The following is a 17,192-nucleotide window of genomic DNA, read 5'->3' as shown; positions in this document are numbered from 1 at the left end:
GCAGTCTCAGGTTACTGGCTGTGGGTGGCTTTCTCCAGTATAGGAAAAGCTCCTGGCGCAGGGAGCTCGTCTGCCCTCTCACCTCCATACTCCAGGGCCTAGAGCCATGCTGGCACAGGGTAAGGGCTCATCAATATTTACTGAATAACTGAATTAATCGGCCTCGGAACACCCTGCAGGCGGGGGTTCCATCTCCCCCATCAGAGCAAGGGCTCCTTTCCTCTGGCTCACAGCCCACCTACGACTCCACACCCAGCCCAAGCTTCTATCTTCAGAGCAAACCAGATGAGGAGACTTCATGGCTGGCAGGTGAACACAGCCACATCCGGCCATGAACGCTGCCCATCGTCACATACCTGCTGGACCCAGGCAGGGACATTCAGAGCAGGAGACAGTAGGGCCCTCCAGGAGAAGTTTAGTGTCAGAGTGAGGTGGTGACAAGGGTGCCCCTTTGAGACTGAACCAGCTAGGTGACCTTGGATAAGTCAGGCCCCCTCCCCTAGCATCAGTATGCCCTACTGGAAAAAACGAGAGGTGAGCCAGCTGGTCTCCAAGTCGCATCCAGCTCAAATGCTGGGTCTGTGGCTGCAGGGACGGGTCATACCCACCCACCCACCCCCTCCTCTGCCTGACAGTCAGTGGTCTCCAAAAGAGACTGGGAGCTGGGGGCGAGGAGAGGCTGGACTTGCTGAAGCAGACAACATCTGGCTGGCGATCAGGACCCTGGACAGACCGAGAGACCAGATGGGAGTGGAAAGCCCTCTCCTTCAGAACCGGCCAGTGAGCAGGAAGGGGCCAGGTCCTCTCCCTGCCCAGGAAACACTGCGGCTGGGCTGCCAGAGGCCACCCAGAGCTGGGGGCAGGCTATGTGGCAGGCAGAAGTCAGCAGTTGTCACCAGGCCCTCCGAAGGGCTCAAGCCTTGGCTGGAAGTCTTTGTCCACACCTGGCTCCTCCTCCTTGGTCTCCATCTCCCACTTCCTCCCGAGGCCCGGCCGTCTCTTGCTTTCTCCCTCAGTGTTCCCGCGCCCATGGCTGCAGGTGCTTGCGTCCTCTCTGATGGACAAATGCCCTCCCCAGGTGGACCTCCCTCCCAATGCCACACCCTCAGAGCCTCTGTTGCCAGGACACCTCCACAGAAGTATGCGCCAGGGCCCTCGGACTCCATAGGCCCCAAAGGAACCTCTTGGCTTCCTCTCCCCAAACCTGCCTCTCCGGTGCCCTGTGGCTCCGGGAAGGATCCCACCACTCACTGACCCCACAGCCCAAGCTGGGACCCCAGGAACCTCCTCCATCCTCCCTCACTTCCCAGCCCTCAGCCCGCCCAGGCTTTCCTTACCCCTGAATCTCTCTAAGTTGTCCCCTCCCCTTGGTCCCACTCCCCTCGCTCACCTGGACAGCAGCAATGGCCTTGTCTCCTCCTGTCACAGATGCAACACTTGCCTCCTGGGCTCACACCTCCCACCCCCCACCCTTTAAATGCCTGCAAAGGCTCACCCTGAGCGATGCGCCCACGCCCAGGCGCCCGACTCCCCACCCGGCTTCCATCTCCTGCCCTGGCTCCCAGCTGCCCAGCACCCCCTGCCACCCTTCTCCTAGCTGTGCAGGAGGGCATCTCCCCTGTCAGACCACACCCCCACCTCCCTGCTTTGTGGACTCCCACACACCCTTCACAGCCTTCCAGACACCCCCTCCCACGCTGCTGAGGTCAGGGTCATATGCTACTATATGCCGCTGCCCTGAACTCCCCCATCACAGCAGTCAAGCACTGGTAACTGGTAAGCAACAAATGCTTTCTCTGCCCAGCATGAACGCCAGCAGGGCAGGACTGGCCTGGCTCCCTCACCACTGAATCCCCGGAACCTCAACGCAGAATTGGAGCAGGGCGGGCTGCCTGGACTACACTTCTCACTTCACCCTCCCACTGGCCCTTGGAGTAGAATAACACTGTCCCCATCTTACAGATCAGAAAAGTGAGGCTCAGACGTTAAGGGGGTTGCCCGAAGCCTTATGCTTGATAAGTGGCTGGGCAGGAATTCCAAGTCTGTCTGACTTCAAAGCTTATGTTCTTTTCAGGTACAAGACCCCTAAAAGGCAGGGTGGAAAAATAATAGCAAATAATAGCAATAAGCAGAATAGCTGCTCCCGGGGACCAGGCACTGGGTAAGCTCTTTTTGCTTAGATCATCTCATTTAATCCTCAGCAAAGGCATATGAGCTACTGATTATTATTTGCTCCATTTACATACGAGGAAACTGGTAGGTGAGCCAAACAAGCTCCCCCAGGAACTCGTGGCACGGTCAGGAGCCAAGCCCAGGTTCATGCTAACTGCTCTGCTCCACTTTGCCTGGGCTGCTCGGGTGACAGCAGTCGGGCGGCCTCCTCCTCCCTCTTCTGCTGCCTGGAACCTGGGATTGTACTCCATGGACCCAGGGGCCCCGCCTTCTCCCCTTGGGATCCTGCTTATCTCCCGGCCCCAGGCCCAAGCCCCCTTCATCTCTCACCTGGATCTCTGTGGCAGCCCTGAACTGGTCTTCTTGCCTCCCTCTGGCCCTCTCTTAATTCACCCCCCGGGAAGCCCAGTGGAAGAGGCCCCAGGGGCTTTTAGTTGCCCTTAGGATGAAGACTAAAACCTTTGCTGGCCTTGAAAAGGCTCACCTCTGCTTTCTTTTGGGGCTTCAGCTCCCCTACAAGAATCACCCTGGCCTTGCTCTCTCATTTTCCATGAGCCCCAGTGGCCATTTTGGGGATGATCTGCCAACCAAGGATCAACCATGGGATGGTTCTGTCAGAATTCCAAGCACAACTTGATCAGATCCACCCCACAGCAAAGACCACCTCTCTGGTTAACTCTTTTTCATGAGTTCTTTAGGACCCCCAGGAAGTTCTTCCTAGCATCTAACCTCTACCCCTCATGCTACAGCCTCAGCTGGCTCTCCTCAGCTCCAGAGGGTGGGTGTAGGAAAAGCTGGGAGTTCTGCTGGAGCCAGCTTCCATCCACCTCCAGCTCATTCCTCCAGCCATCTTACCTTCCCCTTCTTGGTGAGGACCTGCTTATAATACAACCAGCCTTCTCTCCTGATGTCGCTGAAGGTTGTGTCTGAGAGGTCAGAGGTTGAGTGTCGCTTGGAAGGAGCGTCAGCATCTTCGGAAGTGCCCCAGCTATCCAAGGACTGCAGAGAGACGACAGAGGGCAATTTAGGGTGGCTCTCACAGTGCCAGCGTCTCAGAAACCCCATGGACCATTTGCAGCCACAAGGGCCTGGCATATGCCTGTGCTACGCTCTGCTGTGCTGTGTGGCCTCATGGGCCTTGCTTACCCTCTCTGACCCATCTGTGTTGAGGTCATGAGACATATGTGATGGGGAAGCCAGAAAGGAAGAAAGGCTATGACCTGCAGGCCACATGCCTCACCATGCTTAACTTTATAGACTTGAAGGAACTAAGGAAACAGAGGAAGTGATTGTGTCCACATGGAGCTACATAAACAGAGGAAGTGGGAACATCAACAAAGACTGAGTTAGTGGAGCAGGTAGTCATGTCCACAAGGAGTTAAACAGAGGAAGTGATAGTGTCAGCAGGACTCCAGCAATAGAGGTGACAGGTCAAGGGAGAGTTAAGTAAGCAGAGGATGTGATAAGGAATAAGCCAGGTGACAGTATCATCAAGGTATTAAACAAACCAAAGATATCGAGGATTTGAAATCAATATGGCTTTTCCAACCCATCCATAATCAAAAAGATTTAAGGTCATGTCAGAACTGATTCTGTGTCGGGACTTCCCTGGTTGTCCAGTGGTTAAGATTCTGCTCTCCCAATGCAGGGGGCCTGAGTTTGATACCTGGTCAGGGCACTAGATCCCGCATGCTGCAACTAAAGATCCTGCACAAGGCAACGAAGATCCCACACAAGGCAACAAAGATCCCGCGGGCCACAACTAAGACCCAGCACAGCCAGGTCCTGAGGCTGGAAATTTCGGCCTCTCCATCACTCTCAGCCCTGTGTGCCCCCCCCCACCTTTCCAGGGTGTCCCCTGTCCCCTGAAGACACCATGCAAATACTGACCCAGTACCTCCACAGTGCAGGCACTGTTCTAGGTATGCAGAGGGGTCAGTGAATAAGACGAATGAAATCCCTGCCCTCATGGAGCTTACATTCTAGCTGGGGAGACAGGCAAGAAAGGAGATGGACGCACAAATTGTGTAACATAGAGAAGTGCTAGGAGAAAAGCAGAGTGGTGAGGGGAGGCATGAAATATCAGGCGTAAAGGCTGAAATTTCACAGAAGGCCTAAAAAAATCTAAAGAAAGTGAAAAAGTGAGTCATGTGGCATGTGGGCCGTGGAAAGGGCCTTCTAGATGGGAGATGGGGGAGGGGCGGTTGGAAGGACAGTGCAAAGGCCTTGGGAAGGAAGGCTCACAGTGTCTTTAGGTGATGACTGAGCCCACAGAGAGGGTGGGTCACATGGCCGACACGAGGTGAGTGTGGGGACAGCCAAGGCCGGAAGGAGACGGGAGCCGGAGGGGCCCATTTCGGGTTGCAGGAGTCACAGGCCGGGTCCCTCTGCCAAGGCTGGACTCCACAGCTGAGGGGTGGGCCCCTGGGCCCCTCCCCAGACCTCCGACAGCCTCACCTGCACACACGTGCCACTCACCCCGTCAGTGAAGAAGCTTCGGAGCATCCGCAGGCTGGGCACGCGGTTCGGCAGGCGCCTGGGGGGTGAGGACAGAGGGTGAGGGCTGCGGGAGGCACAGCCAGGACCTCCCACAAGCCCCAAGGCTCAAAGGCCCTCCCGGGGGAAGCAGGCTGCCCCGGTGTGTAGACGACCCCAGGGCCGAGAGCCCCTCCATAGCCCCCATCCTCACCGCAGAGCCCGGCCCTCATCCCGGAAGGTGTTGAGTCCGTCGTCGCAGGACTTGGAGCGTTCGGTGGTGATGGCCAGCAGGTAGGAGGAGCGCCGGCCGGCCTTGATGCTGCCTGTGAAGCCGCCCACAGGGGCCCAGGGTCAGCGGGGCAGCAGGCGAGGGCTTGCCCGGAGCCCTCCTGTCTGGGCAGGGCCAAGAGGGGACTCTCCCCGTGGGTCCCCGGGAGGAGCAGAAGCCAGTCGGAAGAGGCCAGACATCAGGCAGCGGGCACCCCTGGGACCAGACAGCAAGGGAGCGGGTGGGGCTGGGGTCGCGGGCAGCACTCACTGCAGTCCTGGGAGTAATGGCGGCCGAGGGCAAAGGTGAAGGTTGGGGAGGAGGGGCTGGTGCCCAGGACAGGGGCTGAGTTCATGGCGCTGGAGACCACAGCAGAAGCAGGGACGTGCTTGGCTTGGAGGTCAATGCTGGGGCTGGTGGGCTCATCTGCGAGAGCGGAGGGAGCGGTGGGTGAAGGTACCAGGAGGCTGAACCTCTCTGCCCCCTGGCCCCTGCCTCCCATCCGGGCCGGGACCACATCCCCAAGGCTCCAGAAGCCCTCCAGGGCCCTGCTGGCAACATGCCCACTGCCGGTGGAGCTGACCCACCACGGGTCACCTCCCACTGTGGTCATAGAGGCTCAGCCTCTGCCTCCTCCATCACGCTGAGGGCACCCAGGGGTGGGGTCGAGCCACCCCTCTTAGTCCTGGCCGGGAGGCAGGCCTCTCTGAGGCCATGGCTGGTGTCTCCCCCATCAGACTGGGAGCTTCTTGAGGATAAGCACCATCTCCCCCATCAGCTGGGGGCTCCTTGAAGGTGGCTGCCACGTCCCCCCCCCCAGACTGGAAGTACCCTGAAACTAAAGACTTCACCTCCCGCCCTCAGACTGGGAGCTTACTGAGACAAGAGGCTGCGTCTGCCCTGTTAGACTGAAGGCTGGCTGGCGGGGGGCCAGGGCTGTGCCTCCTCTCCTGGCCGGGGCTGCTTCTCCGTCACTCCCATGGCTGCCCTAGGGTGAGCTCACCACTCTCAGCCCCAGTTACCATCTCTGGGCTCCTGCTTAGCAGTCCCATGCTCCTGCATCCCAGTCTTCCTCCCAAGCCCCTAGACCCAGCCCGCCTCATCCTGCTCCCTCCCTGAGCGCCTCTTACTGAGCCGAAACCTTTTCCTGCCTCGCTCCCTCTCTTTCCCAATATGGAGGTGAAGCTCCACCCTCCAGCAGGGCCAGAAACCTGGGAATCCCTGACCCCTCCACTCTCTTGCCTCTCCCTTACCCAACATCTATTCTAAAGGTGGCAAATTTTCAGTATTCCCTCTGCTCTCAGGATGACATCCCAAGTCTCCAGTGACTGACAAGGCCCCTCCAGACCTGTTCCGATGACCTGGAAGGGCATCTTACCTCTCACTTCAGGGTCTTTGCATATTCTAGTCTCTCTCCCTGAACATTCTTACCCTGACTAACTCCCTCAAGTCTTAGCCGAAATTTCCTTTCTCCAAGATTCTCTCCTTGGCCACCATGCCCCGGTCTAGCCCTTCTCTGCCTCCTAGAGCTCCCTGTCTTCCTATCACAAACCCATTCAACTGGATTGTTCTTGTCTGATCATCTGTCCCCATGGTTGGATCACACACTCCAGGAGAGCACAGAGCCTAGCACAGTGCCTGACACAAATATGCGTTGGACGGATGGAGGGATGGAGGGTGGATGGAAAGAACAAAGAGTGAAAGGAACAAAGGAACAAAGGAAGGATAGAAAAAGAAAGAAAAAAAAAAGAAAGAATGAAAGGATGGAAGGACAGGTGAAAGGAAGGAAGAATGGAAGAATGGAAGGAAGGAGGGAGGGAAGGAGAGAAGGAAGGGAGGGAGGAGGGAGGGGGAAGTAAAGGTGGATGGAAAGAAGGCTGGAAGGGTCAATGAATGGGAGGAAGGATGATGGGATGATGGAAGGGAGACAGAAGGATGGATGGAGGAATGCAAGAATGGATAGTTGGATGGACAGACAGATGCACGGACACAGAAACGGGCTGATCCCATGAGCACCCAACCCAGAGTTTTGCCCACGGTGGCAGGTGGGTGAAGTACAACAGGGCACGGAAAACCAAGTCTCCCAAGACAGCCACCTGCACCATCACTCACCGATGAAGGGAATGGAAGCCAGAGAGTCGTCAGTAGTGGCCAAAGGGGCCACCTTTCTGCCCAGGCGTTCCCCTCGCCCACTGGCCTCTGGCTCTGGGGACTCGTCACCAAACCCAAGGTTCATCTGTCTGGAAGGGGGCAGCTGGACCTTGCGGCCCGTTGGAGGCTTCTGCCTCAGGACCACTTCGTCACGGCGATCCTCGGCAGGAGGCTCCAAGGCCCTGGTGCTGGGTTCTGGTCGGACAACTCTTGGTGGTTCAGAGGCCTCCGGTGGGAATGGTGCAGGGGACTGGGCCAAGTTGAAGGTGGGCAGCCCCCCAAAGGGCGAGTCCCGGAAGGAGAGGGCATGCAGAAGGCCAGTCCGGCGCTGGAATGATGGGCTATAGCTCCGGTATCCGATATACCCAGTGTCATCCAGGCCCTGCAGGCCAGGCGGGGGTGGGGCCTGGGGCCCGGGCAGGTCCCTGGGTGGGCAGGCAGGGGTGCGGGCAGACGGACGCTGGGAAGCCCAGCCACAGCGCTCAAAGCGGGGTGACACCAGTGCCCCGGGCCCAAGCGCCTCGGCTGAGCGGGTGGCCCGGCTCAGGTAGTCGTCTGAGCGAGCGCGGTGCCAGCCCTCCTGGCCCAGCTGGCTCAAGGCACCCTGGGAGGTGGAGCAGGGCCATGGGCGGTGGGCAGTCACATCCTCCAGCCGGTCCTGGGAGGCACTGCGGGCCCGGGGGGGCATGGCGGGGCACCGTCTCTCCCCCGCCCTGCGGGGTACTTGGTTCGACAGCCAGTGTGACAAGGCCTGCTGGCACTCCAGTCTGCTGGGGGGCGCCCGGCTGCCAGGCTCCGGGAAGGCACGAAGCGTCCGGGGCTCCGAGGGGAGGCGGGGGAAGGCACCAGGGCTGGGGCGGGGCTGGCTCATCCCCAAGGAAGGGTTGTCCGGATGGGAGCGGGCAGTAGACGGGATGCGCGGCCCCGGGTCACTCCAGGCAGCAGGACTCCGGGGGTCACTGGGCAGTGCTGAGAGCGGCTCAGGCACCATAGTGGCCCAGGTAGAGACCCGGGCCGGCGGGGCGTAGGTCTTTCGGGGGTAGCAGATCGGGGGTGGCTCTGGGATGCTCCGGGCCTCTCCAGAATACGGCTCGTTCCCCTTCAGGTAGGCGTCCTGGGAGTAGGCCTGGCCAGGGACACAGAGGCAGGTAAGCAGGTCTGAACAGGCCTCACGGGGGAAGGCTACAGCAGCCCCTGGAGGCCAAGGTCTCCAGAGAAGGGAGGGGACCAAGCAGGGGGAGTCCTGAGCGGGTGGGGATGAGAGGGCATGCTCCAAAGAGAGTCAGGGGGAGGACAAAGAAATAAGACGCCTTTGAGAGTCTTACACACACACACACACACACACACACACACACACTCACACACTCACTTGAGAAAGAGCCGGGATTTTTCTAAGACTTATGACAAGGACCGCCTTTAGCCGCAGACGTTCCAACATCTGTTTTCTGGGGTCCTCCCCCGATGCTGGCCTCAGCTGCCTCCCTGCTTTCTTAGGTCCAATGGTGCCCACAGACCCTCGGGCGGAGCTGGGAAACCCTACCAGAGACCAGTCAAGGTGGCAGATGACAGGGGAGGAAGCGGCCTAAGGGGTGTGTCCAGGGTGGGGTGGGCTGGGGGTGGGCGGGGGCTGGGAGAGCCCAGCTGTCCCTCCATCCCCCGGATGGGAAGCTGAGGGCCTGGCTCCTGGGCCACTGGGGTGAGGAGGAACTTGCTTCTCTGGGCCAGGCTTGGGGGAGGGGCCAGACTGGCTAAGGGGCCTTGGGCCACCTTCTGGCACCCCAGGCCTGGAATTTGGCGCTGGGAGCTGAGGCTGACGCTGCATTGCTGAGGAGTGACAGGGCCGGCGCCCAGGCCCAGCCAAAAAAGGAGGCGGCCCCCAGGGACAGCAGCCTTGTGGCTCTGGCCTAGCCTGGCCCATGATGGGCTGCCCGGGGCCCTATCTCAGGGTGAAGTATCAAAGAGGGAGGGTGAAACCAAACACACATACACACACACACACACATCACAAGGAGACACAGGAAAATACACACCCAGAGACACACTCACACACACATCGAGAAACACAATGAGACATACACACAGACAAATAACTACACCTCCAGTCCCAGGCACACACATCATGTGATGAGGACGAGCTAAACCACACCCCTGTACTCAGCCCCCTTCGGACCCACACGTCGGCCGGCCGGCCGGCCGGGGACACTCACGTACCTCTCCCTCCTGCCATCCTGCCGGCTCCCCGGACTCCCCACATCACGGCAGTGGCGGCAGCATCCCGGCCCGCCTCCACCCTCCCCCCGCCCCCCGCTAAACCCCACTGACCACTGTACCGGCCCTGGCCTCCGTCCCCCCGGTCTGCCCTCCCCGCGGCTGCCCTCGGCCCCCACCGGCTCTCTCGCTGGCGGGAGGAGGAGGGAGGGGAGGATGGGTGTGGAGGGGCCTCGCCGCGTCGGCGGTGGCGTCAGCGGCTGCCGCGGCCCCATTGGCCTCCAGCCTTGGCTCCCAACCACAGGAATGCCTGGGCCCCACCCTCTGGCCAGCCAGGGAGAGGGGGGCCAGCTGAGGCCCCCAGATGCTGACATCTGGGGCTGCCTGCCCACCCGAGCCTGGGCAGCAGAGCTCAAGGCTGCTGCCCCCTCCGGCTGGAGAGAGCAACGCCCCAGGTCCCGCCCTGTCACACCCCACCCCCCCAAGCACGCAGCCCTCAGCCTGGGGAAGGGCGTACTGGCAGGGCCCTGGAGACTTGGGGAGAGCTGCCCACCCCTCTGCGCCCCCACCCCTGCCTCCCCCTCCCCAGGAAGGGCAAGGGGACAATCGAGGTCACGGGCTGGAGGTTCCCAGAGGGGCATGGGGCCAAGCATGGCATTGTGATTACAGTGATTGTGAGAGCACATCCAGGGCAGAAGCCAGCACGGCGGCTCCCAGGACCTCCCAGGCTTGGCCCTCGGCCGTCTCCCAGAGGGGCAGTGACCTCGGGGGCAAGCAAGCTGGCATCTGGCTGGCACCCATGAGACCAGGAAACTGGGCACTGGGCAGAAAGGACTGCTCTGGACGCGGGGTCAGAGCTGGGGGCGAAACAGAGAGAGGCAGCCTGTGTGTGTGAGTGTGCGTGTGTGACGCGCATAGAGTGCGTGGCATAAACGGGTACACGTGTGAGTGCAGGGTCCGCCGCGTGCAGCGTCTGTGGTACCTGCTCTGTGAGCGGTGGGTGAATGCCGAGTGCTAGCTGTGAAGGAAGGGGCACTTGCACTCGCATCGTGACTGTGGAAGTCTGGGTTGCTGTGACACCAGTGAGCGCACGCGCCTGTGCTGGGATGGAGCAGGCTGCGATGTCTGTGGGCGTACGTGTTGTGGCTACAGCAAACATCTGTGATGCCATAAGTGTTCATGTTGTGGTGGTGAGAAGTCCAGGTGTATGTGGTGGGACACGCTGCGGTGCTGTGTTGTGGGGATCTGAGATGCGGAGGAGTGTGTGGTGCGCTGTGATGTTTGGGGTCGTGGGTGTGGGGTAGTGGGTGCCTGTGTGTAGCACTGAGGGGTGGTGTGTATCGTGGTAAGTGCCTGGTATGGTGTGTCTGGCAGGTGGTGTGCGTTATCACATACTGCAGTGTACGGTGTGCTCGTTGAAGGGTGGGCTGTGTGCGGCTGTGTATCTAGTGTTCTCTGCTTATGTATCGGGTGGTCCATGGTATGCTGTGTGAATGGGAGCACATGACAGTGGGGTACTGTGTGTGTGTGTGTGTGTGTGTGTGTGGACACATCTATAGGAGACACGCTCACTCGAGGCCAGGCAGGGAGGGGTGTGAGGAACAGGTGTCTCACGGGAGCCACAGGAACGTGCCAGTCTGGCAGGGCCCGCTGGGCCACGCTCCGTCCGGACACACTGGCAGGAATCCTGCCAGCCAAGGCCAGCGCATACCCCTCCCCCAGCACAGCCCCGACTGGATTGAAGCAACCAGCAGCCCCAGCCCGGGGACGGGCCTGGCATCCCCAGTTGGGCAATGCCGGGCTGGTGCTGCCCCCACACTCTCTCCTCCGCCTCCCAGAGGGCCCGATGCAGGAGCGAGGCCCAAGGAGAAGGGCTGCATCCTGCCCCCAGCACCCAGGGTCCTCCACCTCAGATAGCAGGGCAGGACTCACCAGCTGGAGGATGTCCTCGTCCTTGGGCATGATGGAGAGCTCCAGAGTATCATCGCTACAGAGACAGGGCAGGGGGTCAGGCCAGGCTGAGGCAACAGGGTCTGGGAGAACAGGGATCCTGGTCGCCAGGGCACCACCAGGGCCAAGGGGGTGGGGTGAGTAGGGACTTGTGAGTGGGCTGGGGGCTCTCGTGGGAGAAGGGAGGCAGGGGCGCTCACCTATTCTGGATCAGAGCTATGACCTGGGAGTAGGTCTTCCCGATGACGCTCTCCCCATTCACCTTCACCAGCCGGTCTCCTGGGGACCAGGGACAGGGCCACAGGTGAGCAGGCCAAAGGGTGTCAGTGGCCCTACCTGAGAACCCCTGTACCATGTATGGATGACAGTGGGGGACAGGCGCCTCCCCAACACCTGGATCCCAAAATTCCATCCTAACCAGAGGGTAGGAGAAGAGACCCAGAGCGGTGCGATGAGCCAGGTAACTGGGACAGCTCACCTGTTCGAAGCCCCGCCCTATGGGCGGGGCCATCATCCTTCACATTCTTGACAAAGATGGTGTCCATGGGCTCCAGGCGGTGCCGGGGGGCGGGTCCTGGTGAGCATCAGCCAGGTTAGCTGGGGGTGGCTGCTGAAGGTCACACCCATGCACAGCTACGCACAGGGGACACACACTCAGAGAGTGATCACACTCACACGGACACAAACACAGACCCACACATCCACAGGGACACGGATGCACAGGATCAGACAAGACAACGCACTGCTGGGAAAATGAAAACACACGGAGTCCCTCCTTAAATGGCTCCTGCGTCCCAGCACTGTGCTAGAAAGTAGACTACAAAGGATGGACAGACATGGCCCTTGCCCTTCCCGAGCTCACAGTCTAGAGGGGCAGACAGACAGACGTGTGTGCACGCGCGCACACACACACACACACACACACACACACACGTCACAAGACAGAGGAAGGGTGCCATGAAAGTCCTGAAGATACACAGCAGGGAGGAAAACCCACACGCACAGAGTGCCCACACCCAGATCCAAGGAGATCCAAGCGAGACCCTGAGGCTCACAGAGACCCAGCACCTGCACCTCCCACCCCACTCCCTTCCCCAGTGTCAGGGGACTCCAAGCAGAGGCCTAAGGATCCCGGGACTGGCACTCGGCCCTTCGTGACATCACGTTACACCCCAGCAATACTCCTCCGCTGCTAAGTGCTAACTGCTAACTGTTAACTGTCTCCACCAGAGAAACAGGCCTGCTCTAGGGCAGCTGGCTCCTGCCCCATCACAGGCCTCTGCAATGGGGATTCAGGAAGACAGTGGCCCCATGGTTGCCCAGCAAAAGCCCCAGTGGCAGAGAAGGAAGTCCGCCTGTTCAAGGGGTTCTGCCTTGAATACCCCGGGAAGCCTGGGTTCCAGTAAGGAGCCGTTTGGGAGAGCAAGGGTGACAGCCTGGGGAGTTAGGCTCACATATGAACAGAGAAAGACCTCAGGGCCCCTGTTATGCCCCGAGAACCCCAGTGCCTCTATCCCCAAGGACAGCCCTTGATCAGCGGCGCACTACCTCCCGCCGCGAGGGCCCTGCAGGCCCTGCCTCTGCCTCCATCTAGGCTGGGAGTAACTCCAGGGCAGGGGCCAGGGCTTAGAAACCTATCTGCTCCCCAGAACGCCACCCCCAGCGCGGAATGGACAGGCCCAGAGGAAGACAACTGCGAGAAAAGAAAGGGAGGTCAGAGAGAGTGAGCAGAGGCTTAGAGCGGACACACAAGGAAGAGCCAAGACAGGGGAGTCAGTCAAGGGTGGGGGGCGCAGCAGAATCCAGGCTGACTTGGGGGGAGAGGGAGAGACACAGAAGCGGGAGGACCAGTCCCAGCTCAGCCCCAGCCCCTGGAGCCCAGCCCCCTGCCACTCCTCACCTCCTCCTCGGCCTCCATTCTCTTCCTCCTGCAGGGAACAGAGGTGGGTGTGGGCCCTCGGCAGCACAGGGGGAGGCCCAGCTCCACCTGGGAGGGCCCCTTCAAGCTCCCCCACCCGGCAGCCTCCCCTCTTATCATCTTTCAACTAGCCCAGCAGCCAGAGTGGGTGGGAGGGGTGCCCACGGGGAGGTCAAGTCCCAGGCAGTGTCCCCGGGTAACAGGAGCCCGCTCTCACGCCTGCCGTTCCTACCCGCATCAGCATCTCAGCCGTCCGAAAGGCCCCAATCCAATGGGGGACCCACGACCCCTTCCCTTGGGGAGCTCGAAGCCCAATGGGGGAGGGCCCAAACAAACTCACACACAGACAGGACCCAGGCAGACACAGATAAGCAGGCATGACAAGTGCAAACAGTGGCTGTCAGCTCTTAGAGAATGGGGAGGGAAGGCCTGATTAGAGCCCCTCTGGGAGGGGGTTTTAAGGCAAGTTTGAGGCCGGCTGGGAGAAGGCATTCTGGGTGAGGTGAGTGGAGTGTGCTGGCACTTGGTGGCAGAAACAGGACTGGATCAACTGAGCTGAAGCAGAAGGAGTGTCAACACCAGCAAGTGACAGGAGTCAGACTAAAGCTTTCAGGTTTGAAAGGACAGAAAGAGGGAGCCAGTGAAGGTTCTTGAGTGGGAGAGAGTAGATGTGAAAATACTTCTGGCATCTAGGTGCAGGGCTAAGAAATGGAGTCCAGGAGACCCACTAGGGAGGCCTCTGGGGTCATCCTGGTGAGTGAGGGGGCGGGGCAGGGCACTGCATCTGGGGAGGAATCAGGAACAAGGGCAAGAAGAAGTCAGAGGGACAGGACAGGCCAGCAGGATGTGGCATCTTCGAGTTGGACAGAACCTTTGGGGTCATCTTGTCTAATCCTCTCTACAGATCATCCATTTTACAGATGACAGGGTGTGACTTGTCCAGGGCCACTCAGAGACAATAGAGGAGCCAGTGCTGGAACCCAGGACTCTTGGGCATCCCAGCCAGGACAGGAAGGCTGCTGGGCTCTGCTGGAGAGCAGTCCCTCTGGCCCTGCCCTCCCGTGCGGGGAGCGTGCCCGCTGATGTGAGCTGACAGCACAGTGAGTGGGTCGCAGAGGCAGATGGATGCATCGAGACGGGTGAGCTCCCTGTGGGCTCCCAGCCCTGGGCATGTTCTGGAAAGGGATGGAGCCCGTCCCTGGCTTGCCCTGCCCCAGGGTCTTCCAGCCCCCCATGTGAGCGAGGTCTCTCTGAGACAGGTCCGCCATCCAGTCTAGACCACTCAGGCTGTGTCTGCAGGGTCACCCTCAGCGGGGTTCCCTGAGAGAAGGTGGAAGGGCCAGGAAGGAGGGACATTCTGGAGAAGGAGGGAAGGAAGGACCGGAGGGAGGTTCCAGGGAACTGGGAGGCTGGTGTCCTTGGGCATAAGGGGAGAGGCAGCGCCCCTCCCACACACCATCAGCCCCCACTTATAGCCAGTGCGAAGAGTTTGTGCAGGGGCCCCAGACTCAGACACAGGTGTGAGAGCTGCACAGCGACACGTACACGTGAAGCGTATACACAGACACGTGTCTAGATACACACGCATGCACGTACATGACTAGCATACCATGCATGCACGTGTGCATACAAAGAGACACGTGCAGGCACACAGACACAGGCAGAGAAATCCAATGCCTTGGTTCTCTGGCAGGTGGGACTAAGCTCCCCAAGGGAGAGTCCCCCAACAGCTGTGCCGGCCCGTCCCAGCCCTGGGGGAGGGGAGAAACAGGTTCACGGACTCCAGAATAAATCTTTCTCCCCTCCTGCTGGGAGAGGGGTGGGGGAAGGGAGCTGGCCCCTTCTTGGGAGCCCTGGTTCCTGCCTAGGCCCCCCTCATGTCTTCCTGACAGGGACTCCCTCCCCCAGCCCACACCATGGCTTAGGCTGAGTAGCCCTGGTTCCTGGACTCGGAGAACTTGACGTTCATCTTAGGGTTGGAAGGGCCCTCAGGGGTCAAATAGATCAATGCCCTCAGGAGATGGCAGGAGAAATGGGGCCCAGAGAGGGTGAGACCACCCAAGATCCACAGAGAGTTAGGAGTCGTACCAGGACTGGAACCCGGGTCTCCAGCCCAGCCCAGGGCTCTTTCCAGGCCCAAATCTGGGCCAGCATGGGCCTGGGGCGCTCTGGGAGGGGTCCCGGAGGTGTGTGAGGACAGACTCCCGGAGAGCTCAGGCTAGGGAGAGGCAACTAACCCAGCTCAGAAGCGGCCAGTGGACAAGGGTCCCCGGAAGCCCATCTCTCTGAGAAGCTGTTCACCTTCCAGAGGCTGAGAGTCGGGCGGCGCATCCCGGCTCCCCCCCGTCTAGCTCCTTGCCCCGAGCCAGCCTCGGCCCCTTCTCCTGAGAAGACTGAGCCCAGAGCGGGTGGGGGCTTGTCTACGATCGCCCCACACAAACGACCCAGCCAGGGCTGCCCCTGCCTCTCGGTGACCCTCTTCTCCAGGCCACAGAAGCACCGGGGAGGGGGCAGCGCAAAGGAATCCCCCCTGAAAGCTCCCTCAGGCCAGGCCGGCAGGGGCACAGGACGTGTACCTTCAGGCTACAGTGCACAGCAGACTCAGGCGGGTACACGATGAAGTGGCGCAGGGTGAAGCCAAAGCCGTCCTGGAGGCTTTTGTGCAGCAGCAGTGTCCTCGGGCCCTGCCAGGGGAGGGGGCGCCCGGGAAAGCACCCATCTCTTGGGCCCAGTGGCAGCTGTGGGAGCACAGGGAGCCAGGGTGAGACGCCAGTCTGCACACTGCCTCCTGCAGCCCAGAAGACCTGGGGGGCTGCCAGGTGCACGGACCCTCTTGTGCCCTGACCGACCCCCTGCTCTCTCCTTCCTCCTTCCCTTCCCCCCTCATCAGCCCAACAACTTCTTCCTTCTTTCTTTCCTCAATCTCCTCACAACACCTTTGTGTCCAGGGAAATAACAGTGCAGCGAGCCAGGTGTCCATTCAATTCAGTTCAGCCAACAGTCACTGACTCTGGACACACAGCCTTCCTGCCTGGGAAGTGCCTGCCGCTGTCTGAGCTCATTCCCGCCTGCTGCCCAATCTCACACAGGCACACACGCACACCTAGGCAGACACAGACCCATCCATACGCACTCATGCACACAGGACACATCACAAACACCCAGACAAGCACACTCATGTGCAAAGGTGCACAGACACACCGATGAGCACGTACACGCTCACTCAGGTAGACACACAGACACACGCACACAGCACACACAGGCGCAGAGAGACCGACGCACACGTGCATCCTTCCGGAGCAGCAGCAGGAACAGGTGGGGCACTACGAGCCACAGGGGAGTGGACTGGACATCAGAGAGTCCACTGAAGGAGCTGAGGCTCGGAGCCCAGCCCAGAGGCCCGGTTGGCTCACCGGAACTGAGCGGAGAACCGGGTGGGGCGGGGGGAGACACTCTGCTGCCCTCTGGCCACCCCACCGGAATACTTGGGACTCCCCAAGATGACAGGGCAGAGGGTGTCTGAAGACAAGGGTTTGGGGGCACATGGGTCTGTTTCTGAGGCAAGAGGGAGAAGAGGAGGATAGTGCCTGAGAGGGGGCTCCCTTCAGGTGCCCTGCTCGGACACAGAGAGGGAAAGTGGGTGACAGGAGGGTGTCAGAGAGATGGGTACACAGGGAGGCAGACGGCAGACCGGAGGACATGGGAGCCACGGGCAGGCTCCCTAGTGAAAAGCCAGGAGGGCTCCCTCGGGGTCTCTTTAACCGCTGATCTCGGGCAGCCTAACCTACCTGGTGCCCCTAACCCAAACCCCTCAAAGGGCAAGAAGCCCCTCCCCCACCCTCAACAGTCCTCACCCCCTCATTCCTCCTTGGCACCAGGCAGGAGCCTTCAGCTGCGGGAAGACAGGTGCGGCCGGGTGCAGAGGGAAGAAGCCCATCGGTTTCGGGGTGAGGGGCTCCCACTTCACTACGAAGTTCCCCTGGCTTTCCCAGCTCGAATCCGCCACTCAAATGTACTGATACTGAGAAGTCCCTGCATGCATCCATC

At 60.3% G+C, this 17,192-nt stretch overlaps 1 protein-coding gene across 6 annotated transcripts in view; it reads right to left on the bottom strand.

Moving 5' to 3' along the window:
• The window catches only part of ARHGAP23 (Rho GTPase activating protein 23), an 81,907-nt gene that overhangs the window by 32,176 nt on the left and 32,539 nt on the right, over positions 1-17,192 (bottom strand). For 4 of the 6 annotated variants that reach the window (XM_082441309.1, XM_082441308.1, XM_082441306.1 and 1 more), the window contains exons 2-11: positions 15,722-15,883; positions 13,128-13,155; positions 11,706-11,801; positions 11,428-11,506; positions 11,210-11,264; positions 7,031-8,195; positions 5,189-5,344; positions 4,862-4,973; positions 4,651-4,708; positions 3,028-3,171 (exon numbers count right to left, since the gene is read on the bottom strand). In XM_082441309.1, the coding sequence (XP_082297435.1) occupies positions 3,028-3,171; positions 4,651-4,708; positions 4,862-4,973; positions 5,189-5,344; positions 7,031-8,195; positions 11,210-11,264; positions 11,428-11,506; positions 11,706-11,801; positions 13,128-13,155; positions 15,722-15,883 (2,055 nt within the window). Of the gene's footprint in view, positions 1-3,027; positions 3,172-4,650; positions 4,709-4,861; positions 4,974-5,188; positions 5,345-7,030; positions 8,196-9,280; positions 9,432-11,209; positions 11,265-11,427; positions 11,507-11,705; positions 11,861-13,127; positions 13,156-15,721; positions 15,884-17,192 lie in introns of those variants that run through there. The other 2 variants (XM_082441310.1, XM_082441311.1) reach the window with 2 other exon arrangements.

The sequence above is a fragment of the Balaenoptera physalus genome (genome assembly GCF_965194825.1).
Source record: "Balaenoptera physalus genome assembly, chromosome: 20".
NCBI classification, from domain to species: Eukaryota; Metazoa; Chordata; class Mammalia; order Artiodactyla; family Balaenopteridae; genus Balaenoptera; species Balaenoptera physalus.
This window is presented reverse-complemented; position numbering and strand designations above follow the sequence as displayed.